The 24956-nt window shown below is 53.3% G+C and overlaps 2 protein-coding genes across 4 annotated transcripts in view; both read right to left on the bottom strand.

Moving 5' to 3' along the window:
- The window catches only part of IL4I1 (interleukin 4 induced 1), a 34634-nt gene that overhangs the window by 8433 nt on the left and 1245 nt on the right, over positions 1-24956 (bottom strand). Inside the window, exon 2 of the mRNA XM_019741444.2 lies at positions 1861-1924. The gene's annotated coding sequence lies outside the window, so the exon portion shown is untranslated. The remainder of the gene's footprint in view (positions 1-1860; positions 1925-24956) is intronic.
- The window catches only part of NUP62 (nucleoporin 62), a 29184-nt gene continuing 6449 nt past the window's right edge, over positions 2222-24956 (bottom strand). For 2 of the 3 annotated variants that reach the window (XM_074316068.1, XM_019741556.2), the window contains one exon: positions 2222-5961. In XM_074316068.1, coding sequence (XP_074172169.1) covers positions 4338-5897 — 1560 coding nt within the window. In that variant the 5' untranslated portion in view covers positions 5898-5961 and the 3' untranslated portion in view covers positions 2222-4337. Of the gene's footprint in view, positions 5962-7632; positions 7704-24956 lie in introns of all 3 variants that reach the window. The other variant, XM_074316067.1, reaches the window with a different exon arrangement.

Genomic DNA, 24956 nt, shown 5'->3' with positions numbered 1-24956 from the left:
ATTAACAACAAGCTCGGGCTTGTGGACGAGGGCTGGGCCCAAGGCAGGGTCTCTCCACCTCAGCACTATTGCCATTTGGGGCCATCTTTGGGGCGGCCCCCTCATGTATTGTAGGATGTTGAGCAGTCACTGGCCTCTACCCATTAGATGCCAGTAGCACTTGTCCCTCAAGGTGTGACAAACCCAAATATCTCCAGACATTGCCAACCATTTCTGGGGAAGGGGAGGCAAACCACCCTGGCTGGGCGGCACCGGGCTAGGGTTAGGCTGCTCTTGGGTGGAGCTCCCGAGTGACCAGGCAGGGTCCAGGATGGAGACCTGGGTACGGTGGGCAGGAAAGCCACATAGGAGAGGTTGTTGTGGGTTTATGAGTCATTTGGAGACTACTTTGGCAGAATTGAGCATCCCAGAGTCATTCCTGATAATACTAAGGAGAGCGGTGTGAGGGTTAAATTTAGGGTACTGGATTTGGGTGGAATGGGTCAGGAAAAAGAGGGTTTGGATTAGGTTAGGTTTCCTAAGCTTCTGGGTAGGAGAAACAGGACACAGTGAGAATCAGGGGCATGGGCTGATGGGAGGAAAGGCCTGGGCTTGCCACCCAATCAAGTATGTTGGCTTCCGTCGATTCTGGGACAGTCTGGTTCATGATGCAGTTTCTAGAAAACAACGTCAATCCTTCCAGCTAAAAATTGTCTTTAGGGAGAAAACCCTACCCTATTTGGTTTGCTTCTAGAACCACAGTGACAGTTCTAATGACGTTTAGGTCTAGTCTGAAGCAGCCAGAGACCTGGCCTGGCCCCCCTGGGGGCCTCTGTGGCCCATCCGGGTAGCAGATAGTGATGGCTGGCCACACAGATGTGTGAAGGACAGAGCTAGTGCCTTACGTTATTTTCTCTGACTTGGTCCAAAGACCCTGAGTGCTTGATATCAAAACTTTCATAGTCTCGGGTCGGCCCGGTGGCTCAGGCGTTTAGAGCTCCATGCTCCTAACTCCGAAGGCTGCCGGTTCGATTCCCGCATAGGTCAGTGGGCTCTCAACCACAAGGTTGCCAGTTCAATTCCTCGAGTCCCGCAAGGGATGGTGGGCTGTGGCCCCTGCAACTAGAAATGGCAACTGGACCTGGAGCTGAGCTGCGCCCTCCACAACTAAGACTGAAAGGACAACAACTTGAAGCTGAATGGCACCCTCCACAACTAAGATTGAAAGAACAACAACTTGATTTGGAAAAAAAAAGGCCTGGAAGTACACACTGTTCCCCAATCAAGTCCTGTTCCCCTTCCCCAATAAAATATTTTAAAAAACAAACAACAAAAAAACCTTTCACCGTCTCAGAGGGGGCAGAGCCTGCCCAGGGGATGCCCAGGACCCGACAGAAGCCAGGTCCAGAGCGGGATGGAGAAAGGGTGCAGAGGGCAGAGGACAGACTTGCTGAGGACCCGATCTCTAGCCTGACCCCTAGACAGGGTCCCCTTCCCACAGAGCTGTCCTGTCCCTCGTTCCCGTTTCCAGAAACCCGGGACCCCGGTGGGGACACTCACTGCATGGCTGGCTCTCGGGGGCTCTCTTAGCACCCATGGCCTTTCAGGTTAGCCCGGGACAGAAGTCGTCGGGCGTGTGCGGAACCCGGGTGAATGGTGGTGGCTTTGTCCTGAGTCTCGTTAGACCAGAGATGCCAGGGTCCTGGTGTGGGGTCAGAGTGGTTGAGAGGCAGTGGACAGGCCCTCCCTTCTCAAAGGGAGGCAGTCGTTTGAGGGTTTCTTTGAGATTAAAAGAAAAGCCATAAGCATAAAGCCAATCGCCACTCTTATCCCTAACCAGGGAGAAGAAATACAATAACAGCGTACTGGGGAGAGATTCACCTTTAAGTAATGAACTTTAGAGGCCATTTGTCTGGACTCGCAAGGAAGCACATCTGTTTTCTTCCTGGAAAGGGAAAGTGCAGTTACAATGGAGCTGTCATCCACAGGGTGGCACCCAGTCCATCGCTGACCCAGCTGCGATGTTGGGGGCCCCTCGAATTCCCCAGGAATCCTGCTGGAGCCATTTCCCCTCATGGTGCCAGAGCACCATAGCCACCCCTCGCACATGGCCATCATCCTGGTTTATAATTTCATCTGTTCTTCAGAGTGGGGTGCCCAAGATCCCTTGGGGGTGTGGGAAGAAAATATTAGAACTTCAAGTTGTTTTTATTAAAAAAAAAATACAACTGTAAGAAAGCAGTTAAACTTCACTAATGTTTAATATGGAAAATAGTATATATACATTGGAGATGCAAGCTCAAGAAATAATTTTCTTATATCAATCGTGTGGCCCCTGCCAGCGACCTCCCTGAGGACAAAGAAACATCGTAACATTTTTGTCACCCCAAATGGCAGATCAGAGTCTGGTATGCAGCAGGGGCTCCAAAAACGGATGTTGAGTAAGTGCAGGTAAAATACAAACTACTCCCTACTTTCAGGGACTCAAGGTCTCCCTTCAGGTGGAGGGGTCAGACATGGGTCACAGAGAAGTCATGGCTCAGATTCCACAGTGGGCCACTGCAGTGGGGGGTGGAGCTTTCAGAGAAGCAACTGGGTTTGCTGGGGGTCCCCCTCCTTTCACTCATCCCCCTCCCTCTTCTGTGGCTTGTTTGGACAAGACACTTGTCCTCAGGGGCTCAAGACAGTCCAAGGAAATGACTCACGATCATGACTTTGGGGACATGGACCATAAATCTCCAGGAACAAGGTTTTGGCACTCTTGAGCCAAAATGTGGCTTAGTGTGGCACAGGCTGAGGCTGACTGGGGAGACTCCGCCCCACAGGAGCAAGGCCCCAGTGCTTGGTGTCTTTCACATCCACGGGAGCTGGGGGCAGAGGGACATCAGGCCAGTATCTGCACATCCGATACAAATCCACACCCGTGTTACCTGTTTTCCATTGTTGAACGCAACCGGAACCCTCCAGCTAGGCCCAGATAACCGTAAGAGGAATGCTGGGGACACCAGTGGCCCTGTTACTGCCTTAGGGATGGTGACAGATGACATTTATGTGTATTCTATGACATAACACAGAATGTGACCTTTAACAGGTTCGCCCATGTGTTCCTCTTCTGCCATCAGCACCAGAGGAATCCACGACGTGTGTGTCTGTGTGTGTACGAATGCCTAAACAATGTAGTTTCATTTTGCTCGTTTCTGAGTTCCAGACAGCATCCCACTTGACAGTCTTCTGGAACCTTCTCCTTCTAAGTTACCCACATTAACAGCAGCCTTTTTCTGTTTTGCAAAACATTTTATTCCATTCAGGAAAGCAACACACAGTCCTAGGCATTTCAGAGTGCAGCAAAGTGGAAAGACAAATACGACAGACACGGGATCCACGGGTTGACTTCTGCTTCCTGGACACTGGATGTCACTGTAACTGACCAGGTTTGCTTTGGCAACGCCAAGTTCGCAACCACGCCCGTGGCCGCCTCTGCCAGCGTGGCCATTTCAGCCGGCATTCTGTGGATGGTTTTATGGTAGACTTCATCTGTTGTGCATTCATTCGGTACATGGGCCAGGGATTGTGCTGAGGACACAAAGGGGAACAAGACATACTTGCTGCCCACAGGGGCTCACAATCTACCGGTGAGGCAGAGAAGTAAACAGCTGGGCAGAGAAGTAAACAACTGGGCGTAATACATGTGGCAAAAGCGTTACCAAAAGAGCAAGCTCAGGGCGGTGAGGGGACTACAGGACGGCCATCTGACACAGCTGCGGAGTGGCTAGAGCGAGGCCCAAGATAAGGAGACCTGGAGGATGAGGAGCTGTGTCCATCAGGCAACGTGAAGGCCCCCTGGCTCAAATCTGACCCTTTTTCCAACACCTAGTTCAAATCTCTCATCTGACCTGTCTCCTGTGAAATTCTCCATCCCGTGGTCTGTTCTAGTCACAAGTCACTTTACACGTGGGGTTTCTTTCTACACGGACACGTCTCCCACTACGCTGCTGTCTCCCCAAGGGCGGAGTCCTGCACTGTGAATGTGTTGGACAGATAGGCCGCCCCCGGAGCCCTGCCCGGGAGACAGGGGACTCTCAGCGCTTGGCTGGAGCGAGCAGGATGAGGTGGGTGGTTGCAGCAGGAGAAAAGGGTCAGGGATACACAAAAGATACACAGAGAAAGCACTCCTCGGAGGCTGCCGCCCCGACCATCGTACTAAGACGATTTCTACGTACAAATGCGAAAAGTCTAACCACAGAACAGTTCTCTCAACAGCACAATTATTTGCAAAGCAGAGACAAGTATTTCATCACACACTAAAACTAGACAATGACGGCACAGCGCGCTGAGCAGCGCGGGCTGGGCGGCGGCGCTCAGTCGAAGGTGATGCGGAAGCCGCGCTCCTGCTCCTTGCGCCGGCCCTCGCAGCGCCGGCTCGCCTCCTCCACCTTCCGCTGCAGCAGGGCCGAGTGCTGGTCCACCCACTGCAGCGAGTCCATGTGCGCGTTCAGGATCTTGCAGATCTGCTGTAGCGGGTCGCTGGTGTCAGCGGGGCCGCCGGCCGTGTTCAGGTGCTCGATGACGTCCTTGAGGTCCTGCGCCATGCGCTTCAGCTGCGCGTCGATGTTCTCAGCCAGCTTGTAGGTCTTCTCGCGCTCCTCGTCGGCGTGCTGCAGGTACACGGTCCCGCTCTGCTCCTTGACCGACTCCTCCAGGGGGCTCAGCAGATCTTCCAGCTCCTTCTGCTGAGACAGGATGAAGTCCAGCTCCTGGTCCAGCCTCTTCTGGTCCAGCTTCACCTTCTCCACTTCCCGGTGGAGGCTGGTGATCTTCTCCCCGTTCTCGATCAACGTGCGGTCCCAGGCGTTGACCTGCGTGGCCTGCTGCAGGAAGTGCCGCTCCTGGTCCTCCAGCTCCAGGCTCCACTTGTTGATCAGACTTTCCAGCTGGGCGTAGGTCATCACGGGGCTGGCGGACACCCCGGTGGCTGCGCCTGGGCCGGTCGGAGCGGTTATGGTGGAGGGCGCATTGCTGGAGATCCCAGCTGGTGCCAGGGGTTTTAGATTCAAGGCAAAGCTGGAGGTGGAGGTGGAGGTGGTAGTGGCAGTGGACGTGGCTATGGCTGCGGCAGAAGCTGCTCCAGGAGCCTTTAAGCTGAAGCTCAGCGTTCCAGCCCCTGACGTTCCAGCAGTGGTGGCTGGGGTACCAAAGGAGAGCCCTGTGCTGGTGGATGAGGTTGGAGCGGTGGCTAGTGAGGCAAAGAGCGTGGGCCCGGCACTGGTGGTGGCAGCAGTGGGTGTGGGAGCCGCTGGCTGTGTAGCCCCCACTCCAGTGGCTGCTGGCGCGGCTGGAGTGAAGGACAACCCAGCCAATGTTGTGGGCTGGGCTGAAGTCCCCATCGAGCCAATACTGAAACTGGAGGTCCCCCCACTCTGGGATGTGCTTCCACCTGTGAATGAGAAGCCCCCGGGTGTGGTGGACGGAGCAGCGGAGGTGGTGGTGGAGCCAAACACAAAGCCAGTGGGGCCTGTGCCCTGGCTGGAGGTGACGGTGCTTGAGATGGCATTGGTGAGGGTGCTGCTGCCCAGCCCAAAGCCGCCAGGCTGTGCTGGGGCCGGGGTGGCAGCCGTGCTGCTCAAGTTTAGCTTTGGAGCGTTGAGCCCTAAGGAAAATCCAGTTCCTCCAGCAGCAGGAGTTGTGCTTCCAAAACTGAATCCTGGGGTCTGTGTCGCTGGCGCTTGGGTGGTAATTGAGAACAGGCTGGTAGAAGGGGTGCTCACAGGTGGTTGGGAGGGAGTCCCAAAACTAAACCCACCAGTGCCAGATGTAGAGAAAGAAAACCCAGTAGCAGGGGTGGTTGTTGCTGTCTTTGCAGTGCCAAATGTGAACCCGCCTGTGGGGGCCCCAGTGCCTCCAAAATTAAACCCGCTCATGGCTCCAGACTCTCGTGGCAACAGCTACTCCGGCTCCCAAAGCAAATCCGTCAGCGTCTGCAACCTTGGGAAGATTTTTAAAGCAGAGGAAGTGACATGATCAGATGGCGGCTTTGGAAAGGTAACACCTCAGTGGCATGATGCAGTGTGGTTTGGAGGGCGGTGGGACTCCATAGCTAGAACATGCGGCCACCCTCTTCCTGCCTTGGAACTAACCAGGCCCTGCTAAACTAGGACAGGTGGCGGGGGTCAGGCACTAGCAGCTCAGTGTGCTGGGGACCGCACAGCCACGTTCAGCAGTTGAGAGCCCCGCTGCCTCGGGGGAGGAGGCCCACGAGCAGGCACCTGAACAGTCCTTGGCCCGAGGAGGCCAGACTTGAGGCGCTTCTGGTGAGCGGGGCTAGAGGCACACAAAAGAACCCCTTAGGAGCTGCTCCCCAGGTGTCCCTGCTGACTGCAAGGCAGGCAGAGGACACACCCTCGTGGACCTCCGAGACAGACGCTGAGCTGCACGGCAGGGCCTCGGCCCCGAAGGTCCCATCGAGCATACCCCTCGCCATTTAGGAGGGAGGGCATGTTGGAGCACCCCCCACCCTCCCTCTAACTCGTGTGGGCATGAGACCCAAGTGCGCAATCAGAGTGCTGGGAGGCAGAGCCCCTGGCGCAGTGATTGAGTCAAGGAGACATGGAAACCTGAGCCGGCCAGCCAGAGACTCCTCTAGGATTTGTCCCCAGGCACTCCAGAGCAGGTGGCCTCCTTCATCTGCAGGTGCAGGGCACAGAGGATGTGCACCTGGGGCACCCCCAACCCCACCCGCTCAGCCACCTGCCTCGGGAGACAACGAGCAGCCACCAGAGAGAACAGCAGGGGAGGGAGAGGAAGCATGGATGCCCGGAAGGGGCCGTCACGTTGCAGCCCCGCTCCATCTTCCCCAGACGCTCTGAGTCAGCACAACCAGTTTAAACTGACTGGATTTCTGTAGTTTCTAGATAAAAAAGCTCCAAGCAGAACCATCTGTTAGCTGGAAAGTCAAAGGATACTTGATGAGGAATGGGTCAGAGGGAGCAGGGATGGAGGTGTTTGGGGTAACTGGTCACAGGCGAGCACCCACGGCCCCCACGGGGAGGCGCGCTTGGGAGAAACACATGGCTGCTCTCGGATGCCCCCTCTCCTGTGGGAGGCAGGGATTCTGTCTCCACGTCCGAGATGAGGAAACTGGCTCGGAGGCTGCGGCCGTCTACCCAGGGTCACCCAGCTAGCATGGGGTGGAGCCAGGGGCTGACCCCAGGCCTCAGGCCTTCTTGCCTAGTGCAGCCGCTGCATTTCCCTGCACCCAATTAGAGGACTGAGTTGATAACAGACATAAGAGAAGATATGTATGCATATGTCCACTGAAATGGCCTCCGACAACACACAAGAGATGTAGCAAATGACAACAAAGGGACCAAAGCAGAATACAAATTTACTAGTGCGATGTGAGCTCAGGTGTGGAAAACAGAAACTATGAAGAAAGAGGGCAGGAAGGAAATACACCAAGCTGTGGACAGGGGCTGTGTCTGGGTGATGGGACTGCATGCGGATTGTCTCCTTTTTAATTTGCAGTAGTTTCCAAATGTTCAGTCTGTTTGTATAATGGAAAAACACAATTGAAGAGCCATGCCAAAGATATGGTCCCCCCAAACATGCTCTGGAACCTGGGAATATGTTACCATATGTGGCAAAAGGAATTCTCACGTGTGATTAAGAATCTTGAGATGAGTCTATCCTGGATTAAACGATGGGTCCTGAATGTCATCTTGAGCGTCCTTAAAAAATAGAGCAGAGCGACATTTGACTAGAGGAGACCACAAGACAATGGAAGCAGATGTTGGAGTGATGCACCTTGAACTTGGAGACAGAGGGCCATGAGCCAAGGAACTTGGGCGGCCTTTAAAAGCTGGATAAGTGCTCGCTTCAACAGGAGATATACTAAAAAAAAAAAGCTGAAAAAGGCGGACGGCCCGTTAGCTCAGTTGGTTGGACTGTGGTGCTGATAACACCAAGTTGCTGGTTCGATCCCCACATGGGCCACTGTGAGCTATGCCCTCCTATTAAAAAAGAAACACTCAAGGAGGGGCCGGCCCAGTGGCTCAGGCGGTTAGAGCTCCATGCTCCTAACTCCGAAGGCTGCCGGTTCGATTCCCACATGGGCCAGTGGGCTCTCAACCACAAGGTTGCCAGTTCGATTCCTCGACTCCCGCAAGGGATGGTGGGCAGCGCCCCCTGCAACTAACAACGGCAACTGGACCTGGAGCTGAGCTGCGCCCTCCACGACAAAGACTGAAAGGACAACAACCTGAAGCTGAACGGCACCCTCCACAACTAAGATTGAAAGGACAACAACTTGACTTGGAAAAAAAAAGGCCTGGAAGTACACACTGTTCCCCAATAAAGTCCTGTTCCCCTCCCCAATAAAATCTTTAAAAAACAAAACAAAAAACAGGCAAGTAAACATTTTCCCTGGAGCCTCCAGAAGGAACCCACCCTGCTGACACCCTGACTGTAGCCCCATGAGACTGATTTCGGACTTCTGATCTGAACTGTAGAGAACTGATGTGCACTGTTTTAAGCCAGTACATTTGCGATGACCTGTGAAAGCAGCCACAGAACTAATGAATACAGCTGGGAAGCAGCAAGTGTCTGCCAGAATTGAGGCCTGACTCTGTACCACTCTGATCTCAACAAGGGGCAGCAAAGTTCTCTGGGGTTCAAGTTCTCTCATCAGGACAGTGGGGTGGCAGCTACCACACTGAAGTGTGACTGATGGTAGGGCACTCGCTAGGGTGCTGTCACTGCCACCCCACAAAAGGCAGGCACATGCTCACATTTTCACTTTGGTGAGAGCCTCTGGAAGCTGGTGAGGAAGGAAGAGTGGGCAGCAAAGGGTTAACTCAGTAGGAGGGGCTGTGGACACCCAGCTGTGAAGAGGTTCTCATGGAAAACAACTGGGGGTTGTGGCTGACCTCAAGTTTAATATGAATTCACAGTCTGCTGCCACTGCTCAGCGGGTCCTCAAACTACAAGATGAGAAGTGCCAGTTCCAATGCAGAGACGGGGATTTCCGGGCAGCTAATCCCAGCTGTGTCCCGCCCTGAGCTGTGGACCCCGCCCTGTGCTGTGGACACTCCCCAGCCAGGCCCTGAGCTCACTGTCCTACCAGGCAGGTTGGAATGAGGGCCCCAGTGTAGATGGTTCCAGGAAGAGAGGCTCAGACTGAAGGAACTTGCCGATACTCATCCCCCAGTGGGCCCTGCGCTCTGGTTTCTGGATTACAAACTGCCTTTATTTCTACTTCATTAACGGGCCCATCTGGTCACAGGGCAAGCAGTCCTGCTTTGGGGCATGGCCTCCATTCTGTACCCCAGCTTCCATCTAACACCTTCATCTAAAACAGCCCGTGCAGTTCAGCTGTAAGACAGCCCCCCGTTTTCAGGCCCAAAGTTGATCTCCAAACACAAGGACACCATCTGGGTTTGAATTCTGCTTCTGCCACTTACTGAGGGCCCTGGGGCAAGTTACTCCTGAGCCGCTCCATGCCTCAGTTTCCCCATGTGTAATGAGGACAACCCCCTCCCACTATGAAGAACAAACAAGGTCACAACCGAGAAGCCAAGTGCCTGGCTCCAAGGAGTCCACGAGTCCTGTTTCCTCTCCTCTCCTTCAGGCCATTTTATTTCTCGAGGTGTCCTCAGGGAATCCTCTCCTAACCTGAGCCAGAGGAAACCTACTGTAGCCACCCACCCCAGCTTCCACTGCTCCCCTCCCTCCTTGCAGACCCTTGTTTTTTGCTGGGTCTCTTCCTCCACACAGCTGTGTTTCTGGGAAGATGACGGCCACCCGCACTCCTGGTGGGCTGCCTGGTCTAAGCCAGTGGCTCTCCACTCGCTGCGCTTTAGCACCTGGCAGCGTTCAAAAGGTACACTGACTGCTGCCAGATCAAAGATGGGGGCAGGACCCTGGCCTTGGCATTTTTACAAAGCTCTTCTGAGAAAGGCCTTTACTCTTAAGAGGCCACAGTGTCAAGAGGCTCCAGGTTTGCCGGTGCCCGGCCCTGTGCCAGAGCCCTTCCTACATGAGAGAACACACCTGTCACTATACAGCGACCTTGAGCTGGGTTTATTGTTAGCAGCCACCTACGTGTCTTGACTCTCAGGATGTCAGCCGCTGAGGGCTTTTGCTATTAATAAATTACAGCTAAAATTCTCCAGAAGAGCATTTATAGTAAGTTCTTTGCTTTTTATACTACTAAAAAACCACAAGAAAAACTATCTTCTGTGGGGGCTTGTCTGGTTTAATGGTTCACCATTTATTAAATGCCTCATCTGTTTCCAAACCCCAGATGGCAGGGCTCTGTTAACAACAGTGAACATGTATTACTCCCACCTGTTCTATGTGCTTTAGATGCATTCTTGCTCACTTACTCCTGAAAGCAGATCCATTTGGGGCAGGTCCACTTTACAAACTAGGAGAGTGGAGCCCAGAGAGGTTTCTAAGCCATGGCCCCTTGTCCTCCAGGCAGCCAGACAGGCAAATGTCAGCTTCAATACCAGGGCTCCAGGACGGGGGAGGGCAGCAGGGACGAGGCTCATACCCCGGCCTGGGTTCCAGGGAGCACATGCCTAAGCTGAGTGTTGAAGGATGTGGGATCAGCCAGGAGATGGAAGGGAGGGGCCTGGTGAAGGCAGAAAGAGGCTGAAACAGGTGTGCTTCTGACTGGCTGTGGCTGGAGGCAGTGTGTGCTGAAGGCAGTGTGTGCTGAAGGCAGTGTGTGCTGGAGGCAGTGTGTGCTGGAGGCAGTGTGTGCTGGAGGCAGTGTGTGCTGGAGGCAGTGTGTGCTGGAGGCAGTGTGTGCTGGAGGCAGTGTGTGCTGGAGGCAGTGTGTGCTGAAGGGCTACTCGGCAGGCCTGGCTTGTCCAAACCCTGCACATTCCAAACAAAGGACTGGCTCTTGCCCAGCCCCTCAGAATCACGGCTAAGCCCTAGAAGTACCCTGCCTGACAGTGTCTTTAAGGTGGGGCCTCGGCCCTATGTTATCAGCTTGACCTCTGGAGGGGCTGGAGATAGTAACAAAGGTCAGTCACACAAGTACTCCATGTTTATGTGACTTTTTCTTTTGCCTGACCTTTAATGAAAACCCTGGACAGCAAGGCTGCCCTGGTGGACCACACTCTGTCTGTGTGGTCACACACATCGCGGCTGGGAGGCTTAAGCACTATCCGTGTGACTTCACTGAAAACTGGGAGCTCACACCTGGTCTCTCCTGGATTCTGCCCTGTGCACCTTTTCCCTTTGCTGACGTGAATCTCTATCCTTTTGCTGTAACTGTGAGTCTAACAGCTTTGCTGAGTCGAGTCCTGCGAGAGAACCACTAGGCCTGAGGGTGGTCTTGGCGATCGCTGACGGAGCTGTGTACTGTGCGCGTGATGCGAGGGGAGGAGCTGGCAGAGCACAGATGCCATGCTAATGGCTCGGACTTCATTTGGAGGGGCTTGAAGGTTGGGAGGACGCCTGGGCCACATACACGTACGGGGTGGGCCGCAGGGTGGGCGGCTGGCAGGAGGCTTGGCGATGGTCCAGGCCAAGAGCCCAGGGCCTGAGCCAGAACTCTGGGGACAAGGAGAGAGAACCTCAATGTGGGGAAGGTGTAAGTTTGCACCAGAATGAAATGAAGTGACGGTTCTGCAGGGTCTGTCCCGGTTAATTAACAAAGCCATCAACATCAGGACCTTAGGGATTTCTCACAAATGTGGCTGAACAAACACCACGATGAGCTCCGAGTCCCCACTTTTACTACAGCCGCGAGCTTTCCTAAAAGAGAAGCTGACAGTGCTCAGGGGAAGCAGGAGGAACAGAGACTAGAGAAATGGGGCTTTTCCTGGAAAACGTGGGAGGCGTGCTTGGGCTGCGCTGCGGCCACATGTAGTTCGCCCCTGGGGAATCTGAGGCCCAAAGGGAGAAGAGCTGCGTTGGGGTCGCCCAGGGAGTTACTGGCTGAGCCGCCTGCCCCACATTTGCCCATTTTCCAAACCACATCCACTCGCCTTCCCAGCCCAGGGGAATCAGAGAAAGACCCACCCAGGATTCTGACCTACAGACACAACCCATTCCCCAGCTGGGGACCAGGGTTATCTACTGTCACCTCCAGCTTTACCAGGTCCACTCACCTTACCTTTCTCTTTAGTTTTTTTGCCAACTCCAACTCCTAACTTTAATATATACTCAGCTCCACTCTGTAGAGTGATGACAACACATAGATAAAACTAAAGGCCCATCCCTCAGGGGACGGGGGGAGGGAAGCGGGAGTCACAAAGAGTAAAAAAATCCTTTGCAGCACAAATGTTCATTCATACAACAAATATTTTCGAGCACCTAATGTACAGGCACCGTTTAAGGCCCTGGAAATACAGCTGTGAATGAGACAGAGGCATCCCTGATCTCCTGGAGCTTACAGTCCAGCAGGGGAGACAGCCAGGAAAACAGGCGCCACAAAGAAATCATGTATCATGTCGGAAGAGGCTAAGCTCGTGGAACAGGAGAAAGTAGGGCAAGGAAAGGGGATAGGGGCGCCGGTGGGGGGGAGGGGATTAGCTGAGGCATACTGGAAGCAAGAGGGGGCAGCCAGAACAAAGTCCTTGGGTGGGATGACACTGTGGGCGGCCAGAGTGGCTGAGGGGCAAGTGTCATTGTCACAGAGCCCTCAAGTGGAATCAAAAGGATCCCTAAGTGAAATAGAGAGGCAAGGGAGGAGAGTCAGAGGGAGATGTGACCACGGGAGAACGGCTGAAGACGTGGTATGCTGCTGGCTTTGGAGACCGAGGAAGGGCCACAAGCCAAGGAATGCACGTGGCCCTGAGAAGCTGGAAAAGGCAAAACAATAGATTCTCCCTCAGGTTCCAGAAGGAATATAGCCCGTGGATCCATTTTAGACTTCTGAGCTCCAGAATTGTAAGAGGATCAATCTGTGGTGTTTTAAGTCACAAAGTTTGTGATAACTTTTTACAGCAGCAACAGGAACCTAATACAGGGGTGAGGGAGGGAGGAAGAACAGGATGGATGGATCTCAATCTAGATAAACGGACGGGTAACACATCCTGGAGTGGGGGTTGACCAAGAGGCTGGAGTGAGAGGTAATGGGGCCCGTCTCTGCATCGGGGCGAGGGGACAGGGGTACGGCAGTCGCTGGGCCCCAGCAGCTGGGGAGCTGGTGTGGAAAGAACAGTGAGCTGTGATTCTGAAAATCCGGACCCTGCCCCCCAACTCCCACAGGGGTGAGCTCATCAGAGGCGTGGATGTGACACCCAGCAATGACAGGCCATCTGTGATGGAGAAAGCGACCAGGTGGCCTAAGAGCACTGAGGGCAGGTGAAGGTGATGGTGTTGGTCCCACGGGCAGAACATCCCTATTTGTTCACGGCTGCACCCCCAGCACCTAGGGTAGTGCCTGGCACGCAGCAGGCCCTCAGTGATTGTGACTGACCGACTGACCGATAGCTAGTAACTACCACTTACTGAGCACTGCCTGTATAACCAGTCCTGGGCCAGGGGCACCAGGGAGCAGCACACTGAACCCTCCATGGATGGGAAATGGCTCAGAGATGTGACATGACTTCTCCAAGGTCACATGGCAGCCAACATTAGTCCCAGGATGAGAATCCCGATCTTTCTGGGGCTAAAATCTGAAGTTCTGCCTGGGGCAGGGGAGGAAGAGATGACAGAATCGTCTTAAAGGATGAATGAGGTCCTCTGGGCAGATGGGTGGCAGAGGGAGGCACATACACAGGCCAGCCTCTGCATAGCAGCGTGCTGTGAGGAGGTGGAGTTGGGGGCCCCGTCACAGAGGGAGACGCTAGCCTAGTCCACCTACTGAAGACAACGCCATGACGCCATTTTCCTTCCTGGCGCCACTACTGCCGTTCATCTGCTCCCCTCAGAAGCTTTGAGTGACCCTCCCACAACGAGACTCATCCACTGGGGCCGAGAGCTGCCATCGCTTCATTTATAACAGAAACGCTACTTCATTTCGGGCAGCCAGGAGCCCAGCCTAAGGGCTCAATTTCTGAGGGCTCCTCAATGGGGCTCAGGAATATGAATCCAGCTCTGCGAGTCCACGGAGGGGCCGGGAGGGGCCTGGGACAGCAGGCCCGTAGCTGGCATTACAAGTCCAGACTGCATTTCTGTGCGCTCCGACAGGGGCCCTGCCTGTCCTTTTCTGTCAGTCACCTGGCAACACACAGCCTGTGGGCCTGAGCCCTGGCTGCTCTACGCCTAGCCCTGGGATCTAGAGTCCAGTCTTATCCCCCGTGCCTCAGTCTCCTTATCTGAAAACGAGGGATGGAGCTTGTGAATCTCGTGGTCTTTGTGAAGAGGAAACGTCTGATCAGCGCCAGGCGCTCAGCACATGCCTGGTGTATCCTGAGGGCCCAGGAAATGTTAATTATTAAAGCAGGTTCTGGGAAGTGACTGGAGCAAAGGCTCCTGGCATCCAGCCCACAGCCACCGGGTGGCACTGCTGACAATGCTGAGACGGGACAGTACCCAGGAAGGACAAGAGCTGTCTCTGGGGGGAACTTTTCCCTTGGAATTATTTAAGATTTGGAGGAAGTGCAACCACTGACTGGAGAGCAGAGGAGGCGAAAGGGAGGGGAGCAGAGAGGTGGGAAGACGAGAGAAAAGGGGAAAAATCAGAGACCCAGGGGACCTTGGCCTTTGGCCACCATCAGCCCAGCTTGGTATCGAATGCCCGGCTGGTACCTCTGACACGCGTATTGGTGCCGGGACTTCCTGTCTGCTGCCCTCACTACCACTCCCCCGGGCTGTCTCACCAACATGTCAAACAGAACTCAGTGCCTGCTTGGCCCAAGTCCACCAACTGCTTCTTAAATACTTTACCTCTTGAAGCTGTTCGAAAAACCCTCTAAGCCTCTGGAACAGAGGAGCTCAGAGAGCATACCCTGGAAGAATAGACATCAATTGATAAGCAACGAATGGCATGCTAACCAGCTCTTAGCCAAGGCGGTCTCTACTGGCCCAGGTCGAAGACGACACTGGACAGAGAGACGGCACAAAGGCTGAGGCAGGAGCGTGCTCTGATTTGTTTTCAGAGACTCACTCAGGCTGCTGGGAGTTGGGGGGAGACTCTCAGGAGCCAGTGGTGGCCTGGGCTATTCTGTCCAGGTCGTGTCTAACCATCCTGCCTGGTGGGCATGGCCAACCCCTCTGGCAGGAGCCCCCGAGAGGGGCATAACTGTTTTCCTAAGGCAGATCAGCAGCACAGAAATCTCAGCGCTCACCTCTATCTAAAGGCCATCTCTGCCACAGCACAAGGTGTCCCCAGCCTGGACAGGGGATGGAGGCACCCGCCTGGGACCCCTGGTCCTAACTTCCTCTCGCCTGCTCCTCCCCAAGGACCAGCCTCCCCCCCCCATAACCCACTTGCATTCAGTATTAGGAACCTACGCAGACAGAAAGCCTGGGGGCGTGTCTGTCCGTCTGCTCCTCAGGGGGAGGGGCCATGGAAGCCTCCCTGCCGGCCTGTCCGCGGCTGAGCCCTGTGAAGGGATCCCCCCAGGTTTACCGCACGATTCGGGCATGCTAACTACCAAGGAGGCTTCCTCATATGTGCTGCGTTTCTCAACCTACCCAATAACACAGCGCTGGCTGTTTTTAAAGTGAAAGCTAAATTCTTTTTCTGAATAGGTAGTTTGTTCACATGGCTTTACATTTGAAAGATCTAAAGGGAATACTGTGGTCTCCATTATCCCTTTGTCCCCACAGCCACCAGCTCTCACTCCTGGAGACAAGCTGTTAGGTTTCTCGTGCCTCTTTCCAGAGATTTCCTATGCATTTAAGCAAATGCACGGTTTGCACCCCCTCCCTTTGTACACAAAAGGTGCCAGGTGCGCTGTCCTTTTTTCACTTAGAAAGCATTCTAAGCAGGCCTATTACCCTCCTGGGACAGGGGGAAGCAGGTTCTCAGAGGGGAGCCGACTTGGGAGGTGCCAACATCCTGCGGGCTCAGGGGTGGCCTTAAGCGGGTGGTACCTAAATGCTTCTTGGATTCACAGGTTCTCAACCTCCTCTCTTCTTCCGTCCATCCGTTGAATATACTATCTCTACCCCCAAGAAGTCACTTCACGTCTAATTAGCAATTACATTCTCCTCCCCGCTCCTGAGGCCTGGAATTGTCCCCCAAGGAGCTCAGGTGGTGGGACAAACAGCTATTTCCCCCAAAGGGAAAACAAATCAGGTAAGGCATGTGTGGAAAAGAAGTCAGGAAACAACCAGAAGAGTAAGGAAGATTCTAGAACCACCACTCTTAAATAAAATGACTGGAAGAGATCTGAGAAATACTCTGGTGCTGGGTACTTTTTTTTTTTTTTGCCAAGAACTGTTTTGTTTCTCTCTTGTAGTGAAAGGTTTTTCCCCGCTACTTAACTGCATTTTTAACTTGTACATATTAACTACACAGTTAATACATCAGCCCTTTCGTTAAAAGGTTGTTTTGAACTTCAGCGACAAAGCTAAGGTCCCCCTGATCACTATCCTCCATCCTGGTCCCCACAGCTGCGAGGTAATCCCTGTCGGGAGCTGCTATGTATCTGTTATCTATACAGTTGTGTGTATTCACAGCCAGAGGAAATGTTTTTATCCACATATTTTTCCGATTACGCAGCGTATCACACTATGTCACCCTACAACTTGTCCTTTTCCCAACACGTTCTTCATTCCTTCTAGCTGCTGTCAATCAGCCCACGGTACACCCACGCCACATTTTACTCATCTGTGCCTGTACTGATGAACATTCAGGATGCTTCCAAGTTTCCTTTATGATAAACAATACGGCAGCAGGCACGCTCATACACGCCTATCAGATGGTGCTAACAGGCACAGGCATTTTTCCAGGGCAGAGATCCAGAAATGCATGCTTGCGTTTTGGTTTTACCAGGGACTACCAAATTGCCCTTTTTATTCTAACTGGCAGTGCCCGAGACAACCATTTCCCTACAACCTGCCAGCACCGGAGATTAGGAAAGTTCTACCAATCTGATACATCAACTGCCTTAATTAAAAAACAGTGATAAAAGCACTAACCATTCAGCACCCACTGTGTACCAGCACGTGTTGGGTAATTCACAAATATACCTCATTCAGCCAGTCAACAAACATTCGCTGAGACTTAGGACAGGACAGGCCTTGTGCTGGGCAAACAAAGACAACATGGCCTGGCCACCACCCTCAAAATCCCAGAGTGTTATTCAAATGTCATCAAGGAAAAACTACCAGAATTGAAAACACGCAGTCAAACAAAAACTTGTACTAAAATGTTCACAATAGCCAAAAGGTGCCCTCATCTCCAACCATTCTTTGCCTCTCACCCACTCCAGCCCCACCGGCCTTCTTGCTGTTCTCCATGCATCTATAGAACTCCTGCCTCAGGGCCTTTGCACTTGCTGCTCCCGCTCTCTGACGGCTCTCCCTGCAGATGTCTCCATGGCTCTCTCCCTTACCTCCTTCAGGTCTTTGAGGAAATGTCACCTACTCAGTGAGGTCTTCCCTGGCTAGCCTTAGGACTAGCACCATCTGAAATACCATGTATCTCACTTACTGTCTGTCTCCCCATCAGAATGTGAGCTGCACACAGGGCAGGATTTTTGTCTGTGACTTCCAGGGCTGTGTATCCCCAGTGTCTCTAACAGTTGCAGGCCATGGTGGGCACTCAGTAAATGCTTGTCAATGGAATAAACGAATCCAGGGGTTGCTTTGTGCCCAGTACTGACTGCAATTCCACTCCTAGGTATCTCCCAAGAGAAATGAAAACACACGTCCTCATAAAACTTGTGCATGCATATTTGTAATAGTCAAGAAGTAAAAACCCAAATGTTCATTGATTGATGAATGGATAAAATGTAATATACCATGGAATATTATTCAGCCTTAGAAAGGAATGAAGTACTGATATTGCTACAAAATGGATGAACCTTGAGAATCAGACACAAAGGACCACCTATGACTCCATTTATCTGCAATGTCCAGACGAGGTAAATCCATAGAGGCGGAAAGCACATTAGTGGTTGCCAGGGGCTGGGAGAGAGAGAGTGGGAGGTGACTGCTAATGGGTAGGGGGCTTCTTTTAGAGGTGAGGGAAATGTTCGAAAATTAGATTGTGGTGATAAGTATACAACTCTGTGAATATATGAAACCCACTGAACTGTACACTTTAATAAATGGATGTGAATTATACAGTACCTCCATAAAGCCATTAAACAAACCAACTAAGCATGGGATGCTGGCAAGGGGTTGAGAGAAGAGGGGCTGCAGATGTGGCAAGGGCTGGGCAGCGTAGTTTCAGAAGACAGGATCATGCTTTCTTCTGAGGACACGTGATCTGGAGATGAGGAAACCTGGTTGAGCACGAGCTGGGGGAGAGACTGGAGTTGAAATGTTCCAGTCAGCCGTGAGGCCATCTGGGGGCTTCACGGGAAATGCAACTGGGCATGGATACGCCAAGGCATAGAGACCTGGAGAGGGGCTGAAGCACCAGGGCCAAGAGACTCGAGGAGAACCACACACTTGTGCTCCCTCCTTGGCCCCTCTTCCTGTACTCAGTACCAGTGTCCCAGGGGAGAGGCAGTGCTGTCAGTGGGGGACGGAGATAAAGGTCTCAGCCAGGTTGTGGCAGAGACTGTTGCCATGGAAATGGTTTCTCTGGAAACCAGGTGAAAGCCACCAGAGGTGGGAACAGGGTGGCTTTAATGCCTAGAATCAGAACCAGCCACAGCCCTTACCTGTCCCTGGGTATCAACCACATGCTAACGCTTCAGGACATTATGTGCCGGGGCCTGTTTGCAGTGCTTTACCTGCACTGACTCACAACCTTACGAGGTGGTGGGAACCATCAGTGTTCCCACCTTACAGACGAGCAAACTGAAGCTGAAGGAAGTTAAGCAACTTGCCCCAAGTCACACGGGTAGTTAGGACTGACCCAGGCTGTCTGAGCCTCTCCAAAGGGACATTTTCTCACACAGCCCATCGTGCGCCACGTCCGGTGGCCCCTTCCCATTCTCTAATGCTACCTCTGGACATCTCCATCATCTTCCAGACTCGTTTAGGCCTCACTCTTCAATCAACTCAGTGCTTCCGCCTCCCTCAGCTCCAGGCTGGATTCCTGGGGGCTTGCAGTGAAGAGGGGGACACCAGCTGCTGTTTCCCGCCTAGCCCCCAGGAACCTGTTCCTGCTCTGGGTGGGGGTGGGTAGGAGGGGGAGGAGAAGGGCAAAGGGCTCTTGAACTGAACAGGCCGAGGCTCAGGGCTCTGCTGGCCACAGACTCTCAATGTTTTCCATGGTGCAGTCCCCACAAGCCTGCGGAGGGGGCACCTCGGGGGTCTCGAGGGCCTGTTTTCCCCCTATAGCTCCCTGCCTTGGCCTCAACCTCTCGCTTGCTCCCCCTCAGCTCCCACTATGAGTGGTGCTGGCCAGAGGGTGCTGGCTGGGTCCAGGCCCTGCTACTTTCCTCTATGCCCAGGTGTCCACTGGCCTAGGTGCTGCCCACCTCCCTCCCTCCCCCGTTGGGTAGCACGAGCACGTTTGCTGTGAGCAAGGGAAAAGCAGCCCTCCCAGTCAGGCCCTGGTGCCCTCTTGTTGGTCATCAACAATTTCACAGAACACCAACATCAGCCAAGGCCACTCGGCCCATGATGCACCAAGACAAAAACAAGACTACTCGGAATCATGTCTCAACACGGACAAAAACACGAACATGGTCCAAAGCACAAAAATGACCAAACCTTCCGCTCCTGGCTCGGAGGTGATGCTGCCCCTTAACTAAGCGGAGCATGAGCTCTGCTCACCCCTCTGCCTCTGGAGAACGTAACGATACCAGCCATGGCCTTGCCCTGCTCCCTGCCAGCATCCGATTGAGAGTGAAGCCCCGCTTCCCTGAACTTGCCCAGTCACCTAACCCAGCCCAGCTCCCGCAAGTCCTCTAACACCCCCTTACTGAGCCGCTCTGCGGTCCTGTCAATGAGCAAGAAACTCAAGCTGCGCAACACGTGTTCCTGTTGGCCTCCCCTGGGGGGCAAGGGGAAGGCCGGCTGGTAAGCAACAGGTGGGGTAAGAAGATACCAGCCCCACCCCCAAGCAGGCACCTGCCCCTCAGGGACATTCTGGGGAGCACTCACCCCTGCCCCTCACAAACACCGCCCTGGACTCTACGGGTCTGGGCTGTCTGATCAGGCCCTGCTCCTTTTCCCTTCTGCTGAGCCCAGCAGAGGGGTGGGGCCCACAAGTGGAACGAGGACTCGGTTCCCTTTGTTCTCTGCTCCAGGCTGTGAGGCTTACAGGTCTGGGCGTTCGTTCGGGAAGTCACTGAACTCAAAGGTCAGAGGAGGCCCGCAGCCTGAGCCTAGCCACACTTGTGGTTTGCGGGGCTTTCTCTGAATTACTCGCCAACCTCTTAAAACTTGGATCTCACAGAAAAATCTGGGTTTCCAACTGCTGTGAAAGCAGCAGCTCTGTGCCACCGGCTGGCACAGCTGCCCAGCAGGATGGGCTGCCCCTGCACAGACCGGTGCCTTTCGGGTGGTCCCGGCTCGTTGGCCCGCCTGGAACACAGGGGCTGCAGCTCCGTGGGGACAGCTTACTGACGGAGCCAGGCACTGTTCTCAACCTTTTCGGAGTTTCTCTGTGGTCCTCACCACTGCCCTCTCCAGAGGGTTCTGCTATTGCCCCCACTTTACGGATGAGGCCACAGTGGCACATGGGGCATGTATCTTGCTGGAGGCCACACAGGGTTAAGTGACGGTGTCCAGAGCTCTAGGACATTACGTCATCAATGACCTTCAGTTGGCCGTCTTCTTCCTACAGTCAGTCCCTGTGGGCACGTGGGGGGGAACCACAGGGCTGGCCCCAACCTTTATCTCCCAGATGAGAAAACTGAGGCTATGAGAGGGCAAAGTGGTAGGCTGGATAACAACCCCCCAAAGATGCTCACATCTAGTGCCCAGAACCTGTATGACCTCACGTGGCAAAAGGGTCTTTGCAGACGTGAGTAAATGAAGGACCCTGCCAAGGAGACGCTATCCTGGGTTACCTGGGCAGCACCGAAACTCATCACAAGGGTCTTTCCAGCAGGGAGAGCAGGAAGATCAGAAAAGGAAACAGGAGAGGAGATGACGGAAGAGGTTGGAGTGATGAGGCAGGGCCACGAGCCACGGATGCGGGTGGCCTGTAGCAGCTGGAAAAGGCCAGGAAGTGGATTCGCCCCTGGAGCCTCCAGAAGGGAGGCAGCCCTGTGGACCCACTATACACTTCTGGTTTCTAGAACTGCAAGGGAATAAATAAATGTTGTCTTAAGTCACTAAGTTTGCGGTAATTTGTTATACTGTGTTTCCCCGAAAATAAGACCGGGTCTTATATTAATTTTCGCTCCATTAGGGCTGATTTTCAGGGGAGGTCTTATTTTTTCATGTACAACAATCTACATTTATTCAAATACAGTCATGTCATTCTTCTTCTGGAACATCGTCATAACGTACTAAATGCGTCCATCTGGCTGAGATCTTAACTGGGGCTTACGTATTTTCGGGGAAACACGGTAGCAGTGAGGATAGAAACTAAAACAGAAGCTGTCCACTGAGGGAGCCAGCGCTGGTGTAGCAGTGCAGAGCCTAAGTAGGTTCTAAGAGTTGTGGCTGCTTCTGCCGACGGAGACACAGCGGAGTGAGGGGAAGGAAGGGGCTTGGGAAGCCTCGGAGCCACCGGCTCACTGCGGACCTGTGCCCTGTGCTGCCCTTTCCCCAAGTGAACTGGCCTTGGCCTTCCTGCCCTTGTTTGCCAGGACGCATACCTACAACCCCTGCCCCAGCCTCCATGACCCAGATACCTGCCCTAGTGCCTCTTCAGGGGCTACAGTCCCAAATTCCCAGCCTCTGTGCACGAGCGACTCTTATTTACAGTGAACTGATGCCCGCTGAGGCAGCAGCACAGGGTTGGGGGCTGTGGGGAACGATTCTGGGAATAAGGACAGTGCCAACCTTGCCTTCTACGTGCTCGGGGAAACAGTCACGTACGCAGACATCTGTCTATCAGGTGGCTACGAAAGCAGAACAAAGTGTGGTGGAGACAGGAAGAGAAACAAACACGTAGAGATGCCTGAGCTAGTAAGTGCTGGCTTTACTTCCATCCTTTCACATTATCCCCCCAGCACCCCAAGCCTTAGAGAAATAACTAATGCTCATTACTCGGCAGACCCCATTCTAGCCACTTTATATACATTTACTATCTAACCCTTACAACAACCCTGTGAAGTGGGTCCTCTTATCCCTATTTTATGGCTGAGGAAGCTGAGTCACAGGGAGAAGATGCCACTTGCTGAGGGTCACAGCAGCTGTGGAGCTGGGATGTGAACTTAGCAGGCTGGCTCAGAGCACCTGTTACGACCCGCTTTGCAGGTGGCGGCCAAGGCTCAGGCAGAGGAAGGACCGTGTCTGCATTGCCAGCCAGGACTAAGTGCTGTGGGTTTGGAACCTGGGCCCATCTGCTGCAAACTCAGTGCCTTGTCCATCATGCCAGACTGTCACCTTAACTGGGAAACCAGCGAGGGGCTGCTGCAACAGTACAGGTGAGGAGGGCCTCCTAGGACAGAGGAGCGAGAGGCAAGTCAGAATCAATAGAATTTGGCAACTGAGCAGCAGCAAACCCGAGGTGAAGGTCCAGGTTTGGTGGCCTCCCAGCAGGCTATGCCCCAGGCTGGGTGTGGGGTGGGGGGTGGTGTCCTATCTGAGAGGAGCAGACAGACTCTCCTTGGGGCCTGGAAGGCCCTGAAAGCTGTGCAGTGTTGTGGAGACCTGGTTCTAACTAGCAGTCTGATTGTGCAAACGCCTTTCACCTCTTGGGGCCTCAGGCTTGCTCCCCCGCAAGGCAAGTGGGTTAGCCTCTATGATCTGAGGTCACTTCTTGGCATTGAGTCTCAGATTCTCAGTGTCTTGCACCGGTGGCTACTTTCCCTCCACAACCCTCCCTTGCTGTGTTGGGGCTGCTGCCAGATCTAGGGCTCCGCTAAACAGGAGCCTGTTGCCAGGTGCACAAGGGTCCCAAGAGAATCCCCCCACCCCCTCCCCATCAAAGAGCCTGGGTGATGCAACCTGCCTGCAATTTCCACCTCACTCCCTAAGCGTGGTCTCTCCGCACTGAAAAAGAGTCCCTAGCAGCCCCACCCATGCTTCCAGGCCCAACTCGAGTTGAAAAGGCTGGGTTACTCTGCGAAGGTGGGGGAGGCTGAGGCATTTGAGTCTTGGAGGGGCCATAGGTCGGGGTCAGGGGTGGGCATGAGAGAGGGCTCAGGCTGCCAAGACCTGGGCTCACAGGCAGCCACTGATGACCCACCGCCCATAAATTAGAATATGCCAGGACTAGAGAGCTGAGTGTTGAGAACTGGCACCCACCCAGCAGGACTGAGTCGAGCTGCATGGGTGGGGCAGTTGGCATCAGAGTTGAACTGGGTGGAATAGGACAGCTAGAGAGAGAAGGCGGTACGGGGACTGGGACGGGGAACCAGGATCCCTGCCCCACTCCCTTCTCAGTCAGCATACCCCTCACACAGCCGCAGCACGAGTCCCATACTGAGCAAGCTCCTTTCTGGTTATTACAAAACATCCTACCTGACCGTCCTCTCAAAAACCGATAATCCCAGTTTCTGAGACAAAACCAAACTGAGGGATATTCCATAGAATATCCGACCAGCACTTTTCAAAACTGTCAAGGTCATAAAAGACAAGGAAAGGCAGAGAAACGACTGCAGATCAGCAGACACAATGACAAATGTCACATGGCAACCTGGACGGGATCCTGGAACAAGAAAGGACTATAGGGAACAACCAGTGAAATCAGAATAAAGCTGAAGGTTAGTTAATAGACGTGTACAGATGAGATGTTGGTTTTTCAGCTATGACAAGTGTATCACAGTAATGTAAGATGAAAACAATGGGGAAAATTAGGTGACGGGTACATGGAAACTCTACACTATCTTTTTTGCAATTTTTCTGTAAACCTAAAATTATTCCCAAATAAAGTTTATTAAAAACAACAACTCTACCTATTTCCCATACATAACCTAGAAGGTCTTCTCAGAAAAAGACTGTGTGTGTGTGTGTGTGTGTGTGCGCGCGCGCGCGCGCCTGTGCCATCCTGACTACCAGCAGTCTGTCCAATCGTCTACCCTAACCCTGCCTGGTCTTGTTCAAATTTCTATACTGACAAGTAGGAAGAGATCGGTCCTTAAGTTTCACTTAAAAGGTGGAAGACCAATCACAGTTTTAAAGCACTAAGTGCTTAGCAGTGGAGATAAAACATATCCCACCTCAGGAACAGTGACAACCACCATCACCACCCCTTATGTGTATAGCACCTAGTATGTGCCAGGCACTAGTCTAAGCGCTTGACCTGGATTAACTCATTTAATCCTCATAACAGCCCTAAAAAACAGGCACTCTTAATGGCCTCTTCTTTCTAAGGGAAATTGCCAGTACCACAAAGCTAGTAAGTGGGGTGCAGTCAGGGTTTGAACCTAAATAACCTGGCTCCAGAATCTATGTCTTAACCACAACTCTGTGCTGCCTAGGTAATAACAGAGCCTCTACAGACTCAAGGAAATACAGGGCAAGTGCTCAAATACTGGCAGACAGGACAGTAAGTGCTCTAAGGCAACGTGGTCAGATGCCAAGGACTTCCTGCATCCACACGGGGGAAGGAAGAAGCCCGCTTATCTTTACTTCCCACATAACTCTCAAGATCAGGGTTCCCCCACCTTCTCTGGATCTTGATTCAGTCTCATAACTGCCACAAAAGTGATGAAGGTTGAACTCCAGTGTAATGTCCTGACGTGGATGGATGCAGGGAGGGAAAGACAGGTTTCTGCAGCAGAGAAAAGACCCACACCCATTTGGGCTGGCAGAGCGCCCAGTGCACAGGGAGGAGATGGCTAGGAAGCTTGCCCTCTTTTAGTAAATGGAAGGGGAAGTCT

The sequence above is a fragment of the Rhinolophus sinicus genome, linkage group LG11, assembly GCF_036562045.2.
Source record: "Rhinolophus sinicus isolate RSC01 linkage group LG11, ASM3656204v1, whole genome shotgun sequence".
NCBI classification, from domain to species: domain Eukaryota; kingdom Metazoa; phylum Chordata; class Mammalia; order Chiroptera; family Rhinolophidae; genus Rhinolophus; species Rhinolophus sinicus.
The sequence above is the reverse complement of the archived record's forward strand: the minus strand, read 5'-3'. Positions and strand labels throughout refer to the sequence as shown.